The following is a 17,525-nucleotide window of genomic DNA, read 5'->3' as shown; positions in this document are numbered from 1 at the left end:
GTAATGTGATTTACACACAAAAACGATGTTGTTTGGGACTTTATCTGCGGGGACAACAACATATTTGTCATGGAGGCAGGACAGGTGTTTTGCAACATTTGGGTCTTTAAAGATTGATCTTAGACCCATCCAGTTTTTTAATTTGTAAAAAAAGTGGCTATCAGCAAATTAAGTAACTAGTGTTCAAAAGACATTAGTCTCTCAGGTATCTATATTTATATTTAAAATTGTCATAGGTATTTGTCTTTGGGCCTCAAACGTAATGCATTTGATGCAAATCTGACAAAACTTCCAAATTATGAGCCAAAACTTTACCCCAAAAAATAGTCTGATTAAAGTCAAACCTCTCAGCGCTCCCGTTTTCTGATATGTCGCCCACGCGTGACATATAAATAAACGATAGCAAGTGAGAAGTTTGATCTTAATCAGACTGCCAAAAAGACATCTTTCTTGTGTTCAAAAGACATTAGTCTATCAGATATCTATATTTCTATTATAAATTGTCATATGTATTTGCCTTTGCGCCTCAAACTTTATGCATTTGATGCAAATCTGCTGAAGAACTAAATTGGCATATTTCACATATAGTCCCATCACAGAAACATTATCCCTCTGAAAAGTTTGGAAGACATGCTACGCTTAAATGACATATTTATCTCAATCTTGGTTATAAAAATGAAAGAAAATGAAACAAGCATTTGACGCGATTGATCATGTTTATGCCAAATATGACCGGGTTTACTGAAATATTCAAGATAATGTTTCTTGCTTTAACTTTGATAGCCTCTTTTTCACAAATTATGGTGATACAAGATAAAGTTTCACCCGATAAGTAGACAGTTGAAATTAATTCAATATGAATGTTAAAAGTAATCACGATGTAACAACATCCGTCCAGCAGTAAAATATCCTCGATATCTCAATATGAATCCTTATATTATTGCTGATTTCTTCAGTTTTACGTTATATTATTAATCCATCGACCTATACGATTAAAGGTATCATCAATTCTGTACACAGTACTACCGGATATTTGAATAAGGGGTGATAACCCTAGAGTTACTGCCATTATAATGGTAAATGTGAATTTTCTACTAAAAGTCTGCAACAAAAACGCATAAAGCCCTAAAAGTGCAATTATGCCAATCAGATTAGTAAAAAAAACGAATATCAACGCCTTCTTTCTCAACCTTTTCAATCCTAATATCCTGTCTTCGTTTGATAGTCCCTTTGATACGGACGATCCGACAACGTTGGAGACAAGTTCCTCCCAGAATTCAAATTCAGATTGGTTATAGTCACTCAAACTAACAGATGATGCACTCAAACTTCTAAGTGACGTTGTGTTAACTGAAAAAAAAACAAAGTTTGTTAAAATTTGACCAAAAATTTAACAAAATGAAAAGAAAAATGACGAAAAAATACAATAAACACCTGTCCAATAAAAATACATGCATGCAATAATATTCTCTTAACAAATGTTCGTAATCATTGTGAGATGACATCAGACCAAATAAAAATCCATAAAACATTTCTATTTTCTATTATTATATATATAAAAGATAGAGCGATTAAAACAGATAGTTTTTAAATAAATATGAATATATTTTGTTTCAGTATATTTTTTTTTAGTGCAACAAGATTTAAAATTCATTGTATTCACATTTAAAGCATCTTTCCACTCAATTAAATGGACAATTCAAATAGATTCCGGGCACCTAATATCGATTTAGATTTGGAAATTTTGTCTTCGTTCTTCAGTTTGAAATATAAAATTCAATTTCCATTGATTCGACATTCAATTGATATAATTCTTGTGTTTTCCTATCGCTCGAATGATTGATACTAGTGAGACTACAACGCCCAATAATTATACCCGAAAAGGCATGTTACTATCGTATACATGTATACATGTTGTTATGCAAATCGACTTCGAAGTTTGATGAAAATATAGTTTCGTCACTTTTCTACATTGTATAATGAATATGAAAGGTACACATTTGTATCTTTTTCTGTTCGACGGGACTAAAAACAAAGCAAAGCGATTGCACTACAAAAAAATCTAAATCGTAACAACATAGAGTTCTGATAGACAATTGTCATTTATATGGACACTGTTTCATTTAAAGTTATCATTTCTCAGTGCGGATTTATTTCCATATTCGCAAAAGTACAGAAGCTGTGTTCACATTCTCCGCAATATAATTATGAAAAACTTGAAAAGTCATTCTTTTCTGTTTTGATATCAGTTTTTGAAATGTATTTTCTGCTGTGTGTGGATTCTCTTTTATCACATGACTAAGAATGTGTACTCTGATTAGACTGATTTTTATCATCCTCACAACAGAATGGTTTTGTGATCTCCAGCACGAATTGACAAGTTTGTGTGGGTATTTTTCAAATTGCCATTAAGAAAACGAAAAAATTGTTTTTGAAGAAATAAAACTCGAAACGATTGTGTGGTATGAATAAACAGGTAAATGTCTGGTTTCGTGTCAAAACAAGAGAGATCAGGTACCTAGGAAGGATTCAAAAATCATTAATCCAATAAAAACGAACAATAATAATAACATGGCAAAAATTAAAAACGACCGAAGATCAAACAACAATAACAAAACATTACTGAAATACACGAACCCTACAAAAAACGGAGGGTGAACTGAGGTGCTGCTGTAACGTTCAATTCTAGCTCCATGGGATCGGTTATGAACGAAACTCAAATCTTCTGGTTATTTCGAAATTGTACAAGTGTACTTCACACTTATATCCGTCGGATGAAACCAGGCAAAGACATTAGTAACAAATCATTACAATGCCAAACATACATGTACAAAAAAAATATCTTAGATTAAATTTTAAATCTTTCTTGAACAAAATATTTCATTTTTCATATCCGTTTTTGCATGAGTGGGCAAATATACGGACTTGACAATATTCTACTTAATTTATGTTAATTGGACAAATCACTCCACGATGGATTGTTGTTTCGAAACGTGAAGTTGAACATCTCATCTTATTCAAGATGAGGGACAGACATTTGGCAATGCAGCAGGTCAACTACAGACCCCTCAAAGTAGTTGCAAGGGTTAATGTGTTGAGAGTGTGGTGTACTCCGTATACGAGGCATCTGATTTATTTATGTGTTTCTCTGTCCTGAGTGTTCTTGCGTTTATTTGTACTGTATTCCTGTCACATAATGTTGTCATTTTAGCGGTATTTATAACATTGCAATATAAGCGAGAGGTTTGGCTAGCCATAAAACCAGGTTCAACCCACCATTTTTTCTTAAAATGTCCTGTGCCAAGTCAGGAATATGGCAGTTGTAATCAAATAGTCCGTTTCTATATATGTTGGCGTTTGTTTTTGTTGCAGTTCAGTGTTTCTGTTGTTCCGTTGTTTTCCTCTTATAGTTGATGTGTTTGACTCGGTTTTGGTTTGTGACCCGGATTTGTTTTTCGCTTAATCGATTGATGACTATTGAACAGCGGTATACTACTGTTGCCTTTATTTAACGTTCTCATTCCGACTAGACGTAGATGAGTATTTATTATACATCACACTGGGTCAAACAGACACCCCAATTAGCCAGGGATGACAATATTTCTATACCACAGACAACCCTTCGGGTAATCACTGCACCAAGAAGTTTCTATTTTTAATGAATTGTTTTTCTAGAAATTCCATGTCGAGTATACGTATATCTTCTAATGCAGAATCAATCTAAAACAAATCCGCTTTTGGCTATTGGATTAGTTTAACCCTACCACGTGCCATCGTAGATTAATAATGACTAAATGTTAACTTCTAGTTCATCCTTAAGTCTCATTTTGTTATACAAATAAAATATAGAAGGTAAACGTTAACATAAAGCAAAGCAACAATACGAGTTAACGAATAGACTATTTCATGTACGCTTTGACAATTTTTGTATTATAATTTACGTTTGAAGATGTAAAACACAAGTACCTTGTTGCAATTTCCGTCGTTTCTTCATTCTCCGTTTAATTTTCGGTAAGTGAAGAAATTTTGGTACAGTGGCAGTTTGCTAAAACATAAAAATTGATAAGCGTATACATATATTATCATATGTGTTACTATAGAAGTATTCAACAACCCTATTCCTATGTCTTTGTATTGAAATCTTACTTTAAATTGTGTAATAATTTTTGTGTTATTAAAGATGATTGAAATAAAAATCTTTTTGAAAATGGTATCAAATCAATGAAACTCATGGAAGGATTTACAAATATAATCAGACTTAAACATCTTGAAATTTTGTTTTATGTATCAGCATTTACTTACATTATCACGTGTTCCCCATGATTGATCCACAATATTACAGATAGCGTAGAGAGGTAGTATCATATTCATAAATGGAATAAAGAACAAATAGACGACACCCGCTATCAATATCCATATATCTGTTGGGTATAGCATAGCTCCATAGATGTAACTACCAAGTATAAGCATAAATAAAAAACCTTCTGCGTGCTCGAAATGTCCAACTTGGAAGCCTAGTTTGTAGAAGTATAAAAATTGATAGAATATACTGCAGAATGATATATACTGATATATACGTTAACAGATGAAAATAAATATACTGATTATTTAAATATACTACTATATATAGTATACATTGGTTTGCAATTATCTTCATGTTTATGGTCTGTAAAATTCCATATACATAGCACATGTTCATACGCTATTCATTCGAGAATTCATCAGTCCGTCATGTCTTTTAATGTGTATGTCTTTTAGGAAGTTTGATATTGATAGCAGATCTTTGGCAGTCCCTGTTAAATTTATCGTAGCGGATTTACAGCTTAACATAAGACAGAGACAATAGTTAAAAACCCTATTACGGAAAAAAAACATGATGTTGTTTTGTTTCTATTATTCACCTTCCGATGTCTTTTGAGATATTTGTTTTGTTCGCTTGCTGCTCTGGTGGCGTGTACCCACATCTGGTATTCATAAATTGACGAACTACATTTTATTAGCAATGCTGTGTTTATTTTAAGGGAAAACAAAGGTACATAGTACTTTGGTATTGATTGGCTAATACAGTTTCAAAATCTCAAACTTATTATAACTTTCAGGTAAAATTATAATAACCATGGAACCACTTTTACCTTATACTAGATAATATTTGCGATTTAAGATAATTAGAGGGTTTTTAGCGCCCCTCGTTGTAGGCTGTTGTAAGCCGTTATTCAGCTTTCAAACTGTGTACAATAGATATTAGTTAAGAAAATATTTTGCAGTCATGGTCGATGTCAGCAAACCGGTCCTATCATGTGCTGACAAACTTTTGTTCATTTCTAAAATCATGTCTGATGCAAGACATAATTCAGAAAGACTATCATAATCTTATTTGTATTTTATTTTCCATTTCCCTCTTATAGAAAAACAAAGGATATTGGGTATCCATCCATGACACAAAATCGGTACAAGCACAGCAAAAAAAAAGAAGAAAAAAACACACACAAAAAGCAAACAGAGCGGAATTCTTTGCAAAAATAATTTGGATAGATTTTGTAAGATGTTGTAACACCACCTAATCGGGCCCGATAATTACAGAAAATAATGGAAAATAGTACATATTTAAAACAAAATAGTTCCTACGCATAGGTGTAGATCTGAAACTATGTAGCATATATTTTAGTAATTAAGGTATGATTTGAAAGGTGAAGGACTGGTGATCCTTGTAGAAAGCACAATTTACTGATTATTTTCAATAATAAATTATGAAAGAATTCTAAAAATGAGGGCATATATAGCCTGTTTCTCAGATATGAAGTGCCTGGTTTGATGTATATAAATTCCGGTAACCAGTGCAGTACGGTCTGATGTATAAATACAGATATATTGATCCCGCTTCCATCAAATGTTTTGAAGTGAAAAAATTAATGTGGATAGGAATGAGGACCAAGAATAGGTGGTGTGTGTCTATTAAAATTTTAGTATACAAATTGTCCTAAAATTGAGAGAATGATGTGGCACGCATAAGAGAAGTTATCTCAAGAATAAATACACCATAACTTTAAAAATACAGAAGAGCATACATATCAAGCACGGGGAAACTTTCTACGGCCTTCTTAATGTTTATTAACAAACTACGAAAGTGTAATTTTCATTGTATGCAAGTTAAACAATGTTATGCTATATTTTGTGTACCTACCTTTTGCCAAGTCTTTAAAAATAATAACAGTAGAAATTACAAATATGTAGACTGTTCCTGCTCCTAAGACCATGATCAACATCTTTGTGATAATCAACTGTACTGTTGGAACGACTTCATTGAGTAACATCAAGCAGTAGGCAACAACTATGGCAACTATCACAGGAGTTACAACGATGAGAGGTGCACCAGTCGCCAATTCCAAACCGAGACTCATCATTACGATTGTAGACCCAGGATATAAAAGCATTATGAGAAATAGTTCCAACAAATATAGGGCATAAAGAACAGAAAATGCATCATTTGTGGATAGCAAGGCTCTGAGTTTCCGAATAACCAATATGGCGTTTGCATAATCTGACAGTAACCATCTACGACGTTGCTTCATGAACTCATACGTATCTTCTGGGCAGAACGTAGTATTCCTAGCATTACTAGAATATCTTAATTTCCATCCTTTCAACATCAATAACGTACACATCCATCTATCTTCACCTGAAATAATAAATTGAATATGCCAAAACAAATTAAACCGCGTCAATGTTTATTTGTCTCTTTTAATACAAAATCTTTTTTTTTTCTTTATGGATTTACGGACATTTATATAGGGGACTAATTTTGAAGAAAATTGAAATGTTGAATATTGCAAATATGTCGTCAAAATATTTTACAGTTTTTATACCGTTGTCTTTTGTAAAAATATCTGTCATGTTTTCTACTGGTCCCGAATATTCGTCAACAATCTCTCTAACAGCATTCAGTTTATACATACTAAAACATCCTGGACAACACATAACTGAGCCAATAATGTTCTGCGAACTTTTAATTGTCCAGAAATCTAAAAGTACAATATTTCGAAATTAAAATATCAGAATAGGATACCGGAATAATGTAAGTGCAGTGCACTAATAAGAAAGGAAATTGCTCAAAACAAAATATGATAGTGCATATGCCTACAATTACCATTTATTTTTAAATAAATTTGTGTTTATCATTTACTAAGCGAAACTACAAACCAAAGTTGAAGACATAGTTCACAGCCCGGAGTGGGCTGCACTTTGTCTTCATCCGAGACTACTATTTCGCATAGTCAATGCTAAATACAACAGTATGATTATACTGATGGTCAATATTTATAAAACACGTGTAAAATCTCAGAATATTCATTATTTGAACTATTGCTTGAACCCAAGAACAAAATTGTGAAATTGTTAAAAGGATACATACGATATTTTATTCTAGGCAAACGACAATGGTTTATTCTTTACTTCGAATTGTACTGCCATTATTCCGACAACAATTGCGCTAAGCTTCGCCAACTAATGTGAACAACTATTGATTGACTTCTTGAATCAACATTTTGCCATATGAATTATGAAAAACAAAATTGACAATCATGTACAACTTTTTTGAGGTAAAGGTTATGAACTACTAGTTTGCTTTCGTTTCCTATCATGATTTTATTGGTGCAGGGTTGCTACATGGAAGCTATATAAATTAGTGTTTCCAATGGTAACGTTGAAGTTATTCCTTTAAAAAAAGCCATCATGATTTGACTGACCGTTATAAAATATATATATCAAAGATTACCACGGTTATGTTCCAATTGTCGTAGGCATAATTACAAGAAAATTAACAAAGATGCTCAAAGTTTACTGTGCAAACACACCCTATTGTTTATCTAGTTGAACCTCAAGAATTATTTAAATTGAGGCAACTTGAACCACCATTCGTTTATCTTTAAAACGTTTTATATATAATAATAATAGTACTGGACATATATTTTTAAAAGGAAACATGTATAAGCATTACTTTACGATTAACGAAGTGAATATATTAGAATTCACGTAATGACGTCAGCTTATTATTATAATTTCATTGATATATTTAATTCATCTATTAACTTAGTTTTGAAATTCGAGAAGTATATTTCGAATTATATTAAAAATCAAACATAGAAACTAAGATAGATGATTTTGAAAAAAATAAAATCTATTACACAATGTCAACAGTCCGGTTATTTCCTTCTGTCTGAGAGACCAAAGACGTGAATGTTAGAAACTATAGGTTACCCTACGGATCTTAACAATGCGCAATTGATTTTTTTTAACATTTTCTTGAAATTACCAATATATGACATTTTTTTAAACTTTTGTTTCAGTTTTGTCCAAAAAAAGGCGAAATCTAGAACAAGTACCCTATATATAGGTTGCTGTCTTGTATTAATCATATAAGATATAGATAACACTTTATACATAGTGTGCGTCCGAACCAACAACAACCACTGAATTACTGATTCCTGGTTTTAGATAGACACAGAATGTGACATTTTTTAACATGTTTGTGAGGACCCAACCATCTTAGAACTTAGGACAGTGGTGTTACAGCACACCATAAGAACAATCTGCACAAATCAGTTGAAGGGCTTGCATGAATCATGATCGACAGACAGAACAAAAAAAAACCTCATAAAAAGTCAAAAGACAAAAGACATAAATATGATAGACAGCACCTAACGACTAACACTGAATTACAAGCTCCTAAAATACAGGCACATACAGAATGTGACAGGATTAGACTTGTTCACTTTACGGGATCACTGACAATACTAATAAAACTAAGGTAAACATATTCATTTTGATACACAAAATATTTACCTTTAGCATAGTCGAACATCTGTAGCCAAACAATAGGGTGAATATGAACACCTTTTGGGCGTGTTCTACCACAGACCGCTCCAATCTTCGGGTCAGATTCACACACGTGTAGAACATCCATGATACTTGTATCCACAAAGGTTATGTCTGCATCTGTTGCCAGAATATAATCGTCACAATCAAATTCAAACTCTTCATGATATATTTGTTGTGAATCTGTTATGGTGTATATACTGTTTGATAATCCATTTTTAACCGAAAGCTTTTCAATTGAGCCCGTATCGCCTATAAATATTTCGACGTAGGGCACGGTTATCGTCTCTGTTTCAACACTGGTAATCTCAGATTCATTACCTTTTATCAGCGACTTGGATTTGTTGTCAGGAACTGTCAAATTATTTTGAGTGGCTTTGCGTTTCTCATTAGACGAATACATTGATTCTACAGAAAGCAAACTTGCGTAGGAGCAATTTTTCGACATATTTTCAGATGACTTCCGAAAATTAGACGAACGATAGTTCAAAACATACTTCATATACATTACTTGACTCCAGCGTTTTTTTGCATTGACCTTAGATACATCTTTCAAGTGAACAAATAACGGCATTTCATTGTCAATCTTCCATGAAAGCTGTATTCCGTATGGTGTATATAACATAACCCCTTGATCTCTATCTGTAAGTAAATTTTCTTCAATTAAGCCCAGTAACTGAAGACCAAACTGCTTAATATTTTGTCCATCAGCACCATTATCTAAGAATATGTGGGATTCTAAAACGACGTTTTCTCTTTTCAAAAGCTTTGAAACCGAAACATTTCTTATACTAGCCAGTAATCTGTCCATTTCTATTTGTGATTCCTGATACATTGTAGTACATATAAATACTCGTCTGTCATTTCTTTTATTGTTACCTGGTATGTTAAATGATGTTGCTTTTATTGTATTATAGGTCCTACTTAATAAATGCTGTGTTGTCAAAACGGCTTCATACATACTAAACTCGTTAGACAGTATAATTCTGTCATTCAATATATCTAGCAATATCGGTAGAAAAAGTAGTCCCGCTACAGTTCCGTACAGTGCAATATTGTCTGCACTTACTTTGATTTCTTTAGAAAATGGACCTATAGTACTAGCCCATGAAATGTGGGATATATCTATCACTGACGAAAACGTTAACACCAGTATAGATGACATTATAATTGACGACAAATATATGGGCAAATGAACAACATATCTTGCAACTTTAGTTCTGGCATTGAAATACTTAATACACTGACACAGAAATGAAGTCAGCAAGATCGAAACACAGAGACAAAGATTTTTTGTATTCGGCAAATACAAAGTCTCGAAAAATGACTTTAATGATATCAATTCATTCGTACTTGATTTTCGTTGTAAAAAGTAAACAGCAAACACACAAGTTAGCATCTTCAAAATAATATATAGTAAAGCGGAGTTCTGAGTCCCTCTGTCTACTGTTGTATGTATAAATTTTTGATATTTAAGAGTAATAATTATTGATATTGTGACCAGGAAGAAAAATGTTAATCCAGATTCTGTTGCCGTCATTCTGTCTGTAGTCACCAGCAGTACAAAACAAGCAATTATGCAGCTTAGAAAAACTAATACCAATAGTGTGTGTATGAAACGAGTAGTTTTTGTGTTGTTCTTCTGAAACAAAAACAAAAAGACCTATGTATATGAAGTATAATTATAATAACATAATTAATACCATATCCCTTTAACAATAATGTTAACTGCTGCAAAGCAGACTGCTGATTTTTTTATTAGTTCTCGCTTTTAATAATTGCGAGTACTCTGAGATCGGTACTTTGTGTCTTAAGTCGTTTTCTTATTTGTTGTGTGTGCTTTGTGTCAATCTGATGAGTCAAATATTTTTTAACTGATTTGCATAGTTCTCATATTGTTGTTACAGCACTGTCCTAGGTTAGGGAAGGAATGGGACCCGCAAACATGATTAATCATAAATATTCTGTATTTACCTGTCCCAAGTCAGAAGCCTGTCATTCAGTGGTGGTCGCTAGTTGCTGTATATCATATTTCTTTTTCTTTTATTGTTTTGAACATAAATCAGGCCGTGAGTTTATACGTTTGAATTGTTTAACATTTGTCATGTCGGGGTCGTTTAAAGCTTTCTATGCGGTATGGGTTTTGCTCGTTGTGAAGGCTGTATGATTATCTATAGTTACTAACTTCTACGTCATTATGTCTCTGATGGACAGTTGTCGCAATATTGGTGTTTCTTTACTATTGGACTTTCTGTGTGCTTTTGTGTTTACTGTTGTTTGCCTGTTTGTTTCGAAACGATCATTGTTGTAAATGTGATTTTTACTTTCAACTGTGTTATGCGAAAGAAAGAGAAATTCCGTATAACATCAAAAGATTTAAAAATAATTAACAACATTGTATGGCCTTCAATAATGAGCAGCTATTGCCATTCATGGTGGGTCAGATTTAGCATCATGTTAGTGTGGACTAGTTTACTGTTTTTAAACCTCGATGTTAGTACTTTCCTTTACAATTACTAGGCAAATAATCGTAGGATTAAAGCGTATATTGATCGGTTAACATGTTTCTTAAAAAAAATAATAAGCATATGAAATTAAGGAGATATCTCAATGAGACAACAAACAACCAACCAACGACACATAAGACAAAATAACTTTATACTTGGGAATGGCATATAAATATGTGGCAATTTTTAACTAGATTATTGAATTCTCGACCCTCTTCTTTTTTTTATCTCGATCATTGGAAAAACGTGGAATAAAAAAAAAAGATACACTATAGAAATTAAAAGAAATTATCTGAGTGTATATGAAAAGCACTTAACTTGGTAAAATGGTATGGTATATAGTATATGTTATTTTCAATTAAAGGTTTCTTCGAACCAGACATCTTAGTAACTATAGTGTTTAGATATGTCTGTACAATTGTCCACCCTTTTAAATTTGTATTTTTCCAACATTAATTTGAGCTTATATTTATCATAAGGTCAGTTTGTTTAGACTTTGTCTGACCCTTGAAATTTGAGTTTTGACAACTGCAACATTCGTAACTGCAACATTTTAATTGTAAGTTTGAACTTTGTAGTATTTTGTGTCATTTAGAATACGTAATCGATGATATCTGTGTGTGTTAATATCGTAAAAATTTTCGTAGAACTTATAAATGGTTTTCACATCAAACAAACATGTATCTATAAAGATATTGACATGTTTTTATCTTAAATTTGAGATTTAAACCGATACAGTTTACAGAATTTGGAGATTAATATACTCTTAAATAAAAAAACAATAACACAAGAATTAATGAAAGATGACTAAAAAACACAAAACAGAAGGCACAAAAGCTATGTTCACATAAATGGAGAATGTGTCCATGGGACACAGATGATACCCCCGCTTGCATATAACGTTATAAATGGGCATTACTCCAGAACGGCAAAAGTTACGCTACCCAAATTCGAACTTGATCTGAGTTTTGTGGTAAGAAGCATTGTGTATAAGCTTCATAACATTTGGTTGAGGCAAACTAAAGTGAGAGAACGGAAACCAATTTCGGGACGTACGTACGGATGGACGGACGGACAAGGGTAAACCTTAATGCCCCCACCGCTACAGCGAGGGCATACAAAAATACATAACAATAAAATGAATCGTATGCTTTAAAAAAAATTATTCACTTACCATTCCAGTTGAAAACAAGGAAAAAATCATCCCTGAGTGTAACACACCTAATAACAGAAATCCTGGTATTTTCCACAGATAACTCCAAACTAAACTAGTCAACATATAACTCTCAGCAACGGAAGATATGACACCCTTAAAAAGATACAATTTTTGAAATATATGGTCACCTTATAAATATCATAGATACATAATAGTTTACTTCCACAATAATGTTAAAATAAAGAATAAAATTGCAGTTTCGAGAAATAAATGCGTATAAGTATAACCAAATTAAAATAGAAATAATTTTAAGTTCCTAAAATACCTATTTTTTAATTATAACAAGTTTATCTTATTAAATGAATTTTAAAAACATCATTCTAGATTTGTATACTAGTACTCCGTTTTTAATGTGTCCTTGTATGATAAGACATTTCTAAGGCAAGAGAAAATTGCTGTTATTCAATCAATATTACACTGCTATGCAAATTTATTATTGAGCTGTCACGATGTAAATTAACCTGAGACTTATAACTTTTAATGATACATATTTTTTTTTCTTCCATCTTTAAAAAATATAACGATACATGTTAAAGTATATGTTTTCAAAACTCCGGGCCACGAATTCACAAAAAAGTTCAGATAACTATTTTTATACGCCCGTTTACGGGACGTATTATGGTAAACCGTTGTCCGTTCGTCCGTCTGTCCGTCTGTCAGTCGTCAACATGTCGGACAATTACTTAAAAACGCTTCAACCAATTTTCATGAAACTTTGATGTATTGTTTATATCTATTAACGTTAGCTCTATTTTACGTTTCCGAGTTATGGGATTTTATTCATAAAAAAGGGGGGATTTTCCAGTTTTTGGACAATAACTCAAAAATGCTTTGAGCAGTTTTCATGAAACTTTGGTGACTGGTTTATATCTATTAAAATAAGCTCCCTATATTTTTTTTATAAATTTCTGATATGACATTGAGGAGTAATGGAACTTTATTCGTTGAAAAAGCGACTGGCGTATCATGCGCTCATGGCGCAGCTCTTTATATTAATATGATAGAGCGCCAATTTAATCCATGAATTTCATTGCCTTTAAATTGTGAAAAGTTTTGGAAAACATGTATTTGCCACTGGTCGCCAAGCAAATAAGAGCTTATTCCTTATTAGAGATTTCCAATAAAATGACATACGTACGTAACTCGACGTACGGACATAATGGGACGGGTTATTGCCAACCATCGAATTTGATTAAATACGACGCTTAAGTTCAAACAAAGTATTCCTAGACTTATAAGATCACACACTGGAATTTTCGACCATATAAAAAAAATTTGTCATGACGAAAAATGATAGAAATATTGCATTTTTCTTTATCACGTGGTTTTCCAGATTCCCGCCTTTATTTTACTGACATAAGATCGCGTATTAACACACGTATCCCATACCTATCATACGTACGATTCGAGTTATCTTTCATGGTTTTGATTATGACAATTATTTTTCAATATACTTTGCAGATGAACGCCTCATTATACTTTTTTTCTGTCTTACTTTATAGTTTATCTATCTTTTTATTATATTTGTTGCGGGGAAAATATTAATAAGGATATGTTTCTGACAATTTCAGAAATATCGGATGCAGAATTTGTCAGTCTCTTTATAAAGGTTAAAAATTCAGATAAAACTATCGCTTCCATTTAGTTTATAAACAAAAGTATTTTTCATTTATTATAAAATGTATTGATAAAGAAATCCCTATATATGTTGTTATTTTTAGAATTAAGGTGTGTTCGATTAGGGATAGTTCTGTATTAATTTGTTTAACAGGAATGCTATCGGAGTCCAAATACAAAAGATATTTCCAGGGAATATATTTGATATCCCTTGAAGTGAACTATATTAGAGTATTTTATCCATTTTATTGATAAACAACTAAAAGGGGATCACTGAATTCATTTTAATGAATAAATCATTAACGGAAATGTGTAAGGTAAGTAACATTGAACAACATAATATAATACGATTTTGTTGCCAGATGCGGATCCAGGATGCAATTTAAAATGAACAAGGTAGATACAAATATCTTTTTTAAGTAACAGACAAAGTATAACTCGCAAAAATCTGATCCAAACAAGAGGTCATACCCGTGAAACTGATATGATCCTTGTTCTTTTTTTTTGACAACGAACTTGTTACTTTTGGTGGGCAAAGTTTTCAACAGACACTTGGCATTCCTACATTTTATGTAGTACTCTTCTACCTTGTTTAATATAAGCAAGACTTCATAGTTCACCCAGTTATTATCATCCATACATGTTGACAAAAGCTAAACGTATAAGTTAAGAGACGTAGTGGATCTTAAACTTAGTATCCCCAAATCTGTACAAAAGCATTTTAGAGGAGGTCATACATATAATTCTGTCATTTTTGTTTTTATCAGGAACCTAACTGAATTCTAATACCTAACCGAATACTGAGAATTAAGCCTTTAACCAGAAGTTTCATTGAAATATATTGATTAAATGCGCACTAGAAATATTATTTCATGATAGAACTCCACAAATCTGGATTTTTCAGAGACAGTATCTGTTTACCATTGTGTGACCTATCAAGAGTATGATCACCTACACCTATTTTGCGATTCATTTTTTCAATTAACCGTCCAATCCCTACTGGCATTGACGCCTCTAAACCAAGGTGAGACTTTAACTGCCAAGATTCAAATCATTTGCCTCACTAGAAATAATACAAGTTACGCTACTGTCGATGGATTAACAGTTGGTTGCTTAACGTCCAGTGGCAAATATTTCATGCATAATTAACATGTAGAAAGCGTGACATTGTTACTAAAAGAGGCATCGGATTTAACGTCCCCACTCTGAACGGACGGGACTGTGTACTTGTACATTCCGCTCATCTGAACGGACTCTCCACTTTGGCAACGGTTCAACTGAATAAGACCAATAGTGACCATATTTCTATTCCCTTGTTCACCTTTCAGAGGTTACTGTTGAGACGAGCGCACGACCAAAGAGACAGTTATGAGTCTGCATGGAAGATATATATACATGAACGTTTATTAATCAGAACATTTGCAACAAGAAAGTATGGCCTTAAGACACCGTGCCCCTTCACATGATAATATTTCCATGTTCAGTGCACCACTTAATCTTTTCCAAACTAATAGTTGGTATATAATTTTAAAGGTTTTATATTTTGAACAGAACTGAAGAACAGAAGGATGCACAGACCAGTAAATATAATATTCCCATGCTATCATAAGTTGGTCATAAAACTAAAAAAGATCATCTTACTTAACAAAAAATCATTCAAATAGTCCGTACATATCCGTTTTTCATACGTATTTGTATAATTAAAACATTGACGTTAAACTACACCTACGTTTGTACGGGCTCTTCCTAGAATCCTTTCATCATAATAATTAAAGACAAGATATAAACAAATTAACTGATTTAGTAAAGTGTAATCATATTTTTTCCTGCAGATGCGTCCTCATAAATTCCATTTGATAAAATACTACGGAAAGGTGACACAGTACTATTAGAAAGATGCATCAGTGATCTGAATTTTTCACCTTCGACAAAAGTATCTTGAAATAAATTATAGAAGTATGCTAAAAAAAAAAGAAGAAGAGGCAAGTCGTGTAAACCTTTTACATTCCGGCGTGTTTGAAACTCTTGTTTTAATCTTATTACTTAAAAATGAGAATATGATCACGCTTAAGATTCCATTATTTTTATTTGTTCAAACTTAATTTTGATTTATGAGCTTTAAGAATTCATCGTTTGAGAGAAAAATATATGGGTCAAGTGAAATGACAAAGTAATGATCGGTGTATTTGATTACCGGTAACTGAACTAATTATTCCCTTTAAGGTTGTTGTCAATGAAATCACCCCAAATTTAATAACAAAATATGTAAAGAATTAAAATAGTAGTTTGTGCTAATTTTTAAATAACATTTGTTCCAACAAAGTATGTGTATTCAACGAGCCAACAATTCATGCAGTCTGTGCTCCCCTCCGTCGTCCTTCACTGCAATAGGCCGATACGGTGAGATAGGTCGGTCATGTCAAGTAATGTCATTTTATTGGAAATCTCTAATAACATTCCTCAAAAAGTATTCCCTGTTCTGATTATTTTTTTCTAATAAATACAAGCATTTTACATACATGCGTTTATGCATATGAATCTGTATCTTGATCCTTTCTTGTAAACAAAATCTACCACACTTTGATCACACATCTATTGAGTGTTTCATTTAGCCAATGACAACAAAAAAATAATACCGCAAATTATCATACAGTTGGTAATATATAAGTATGGGTTAAAAATCATCTTTGAAATCAATTCCCCTTTAGACAACAGTTTTTGCCTTATATTCATGTTTCTTCTTTAAGGCAATATATTCTCGTTAAATACATTTCTATTATTTTAACCAGGGCAAATGGCATTACTCATATTTGTCATAATATAATACATTGAGAGATATATTTGCTTAATACATTGTCATTGTTTTCAGTTTTCTTTTAAAGGTTTTTATTTTTTCGATCTCAGTGTTTCATTTTGTAAACTTTATACTACATATATCATGTGACTGTATCAAATATCCGGGACCAGCCTCACATCACAATGATTTTTAAAAATCTGTTCACATCAAGAGTTATATGATGATTTTGATTCCATTTTCAACAGAATATGAACTAAGATTTGTTTCCATGTTTCTCCTACTTTGTGCCAATTTTTAGAAATATCAACTGATAAAGGGAGAAAACTTAATTTATCAGGATATGACTTCATACCCGTCAATGAAAATATGCATGGTTTTGGTGGATAAAATTGTTGATGATTTTTATCTTTTGTTATTTTCATGTCCAGGTCAGTACTGTGACGATGGCTCAATAAATTTTACTTGTACACATTCATGAGTTTGATATGAGTTGTCAAACTCAAACATCTGTATATTT

The 17,525-nt window shown here is 32.3% G+C and overlaps 1 protein-coding gene across 2 annotated transcripts; it reads right to left on the bottom strand.

Annotated features, from left to right (window-relative positions):
• Nucleotides 1–511: 511 nt before the first annotated feature.
• LOC127730442 (chitin synthase chs-2-like) lies at nucleotides 512–9,794 on the bottom strand. Of its 2 annotated transcripts, XM_052238861.1 has the most exons (6): nucleotides 8,839–9,794; nucleotides 6,864–7,019; nucleotides 6,182–6,676; nucleotides 4,303–4,514; nucleotides 3,967–4,045; nucleotides 512–1,350 (listed from the first exon to the last, which is right to left on the bottom strand). In XM_052238861.1, the coding sequence occupies exons 1-6, from the start codon at nucleotides 9,704–9,706 to the stop codon at nucleotides 959–961; spliced, it is 2,202 nt and encodes a 733-aa protein (XP_052094821.1). In that variant the 5' UTR covers nucleotides 9,707–9,794; the 3' UTR covers nucleotides 512–958. The 2 variants fall into 2 exon arrangements, with proteins under 2 accessions (XP_052094821.1, XP_052094822.1); XM_052238862.1 differs by lacking the exons at nucleotides 6,864–7,019; nucleotides 8,839–9,794 and adding an exon at nucleotides 7,409–8,336.
• Between the last annotated feature and the right edge of the window lie 7,731 nt (nucleotides 9,795–17,525).

The sequence above is a fragment of the Mytilus californianus genome, unplaced genomic scaffold, assembly GCF_021869535.1.
Source record: "Mytilus californianus isolate M0D057914Y unplaced genomic scaffold, xbMytCali1.0.p SCAF_2, whole genome shotgun sequence".
Taxonomy (NCBI): Eukaryota; Metazoa; Mollusca; class Bivalvia; order Mytilida; family Mytilidae; genus Mytilus; species Mytilus californianus.
This window is presented reverse-complemented; position numbering and strand designations above follow the sequence as displayed.

What these genes read in the sequence shown, in the direction of transcription:
- LOC127730442 (XM_052238861.1), bottom strand. Translation starts at nt 9,706, where the DNA reads ATGTATCAGGAATCACAAATAGAAATGGACAGATTACTGGCTAGTATA. An exon ending in GATGTTCGACTATGCTAAAG is followed by an intron (nt 7,020 to 8,838) that starts GTAAATATTTTG and finishes TTGTACTTTTAG; the next exon opens with ATTTCTGGACAATTAAAAGT. An exon ending in ACGACGGAAATTGCAACAAG is followed by an intron (nt 1,351 to 3,966) that starts GTACTTGTGTTT and finishes TTTTTTTTTCAG; the next exon opens with TTAACACAACGTCACTTAGA.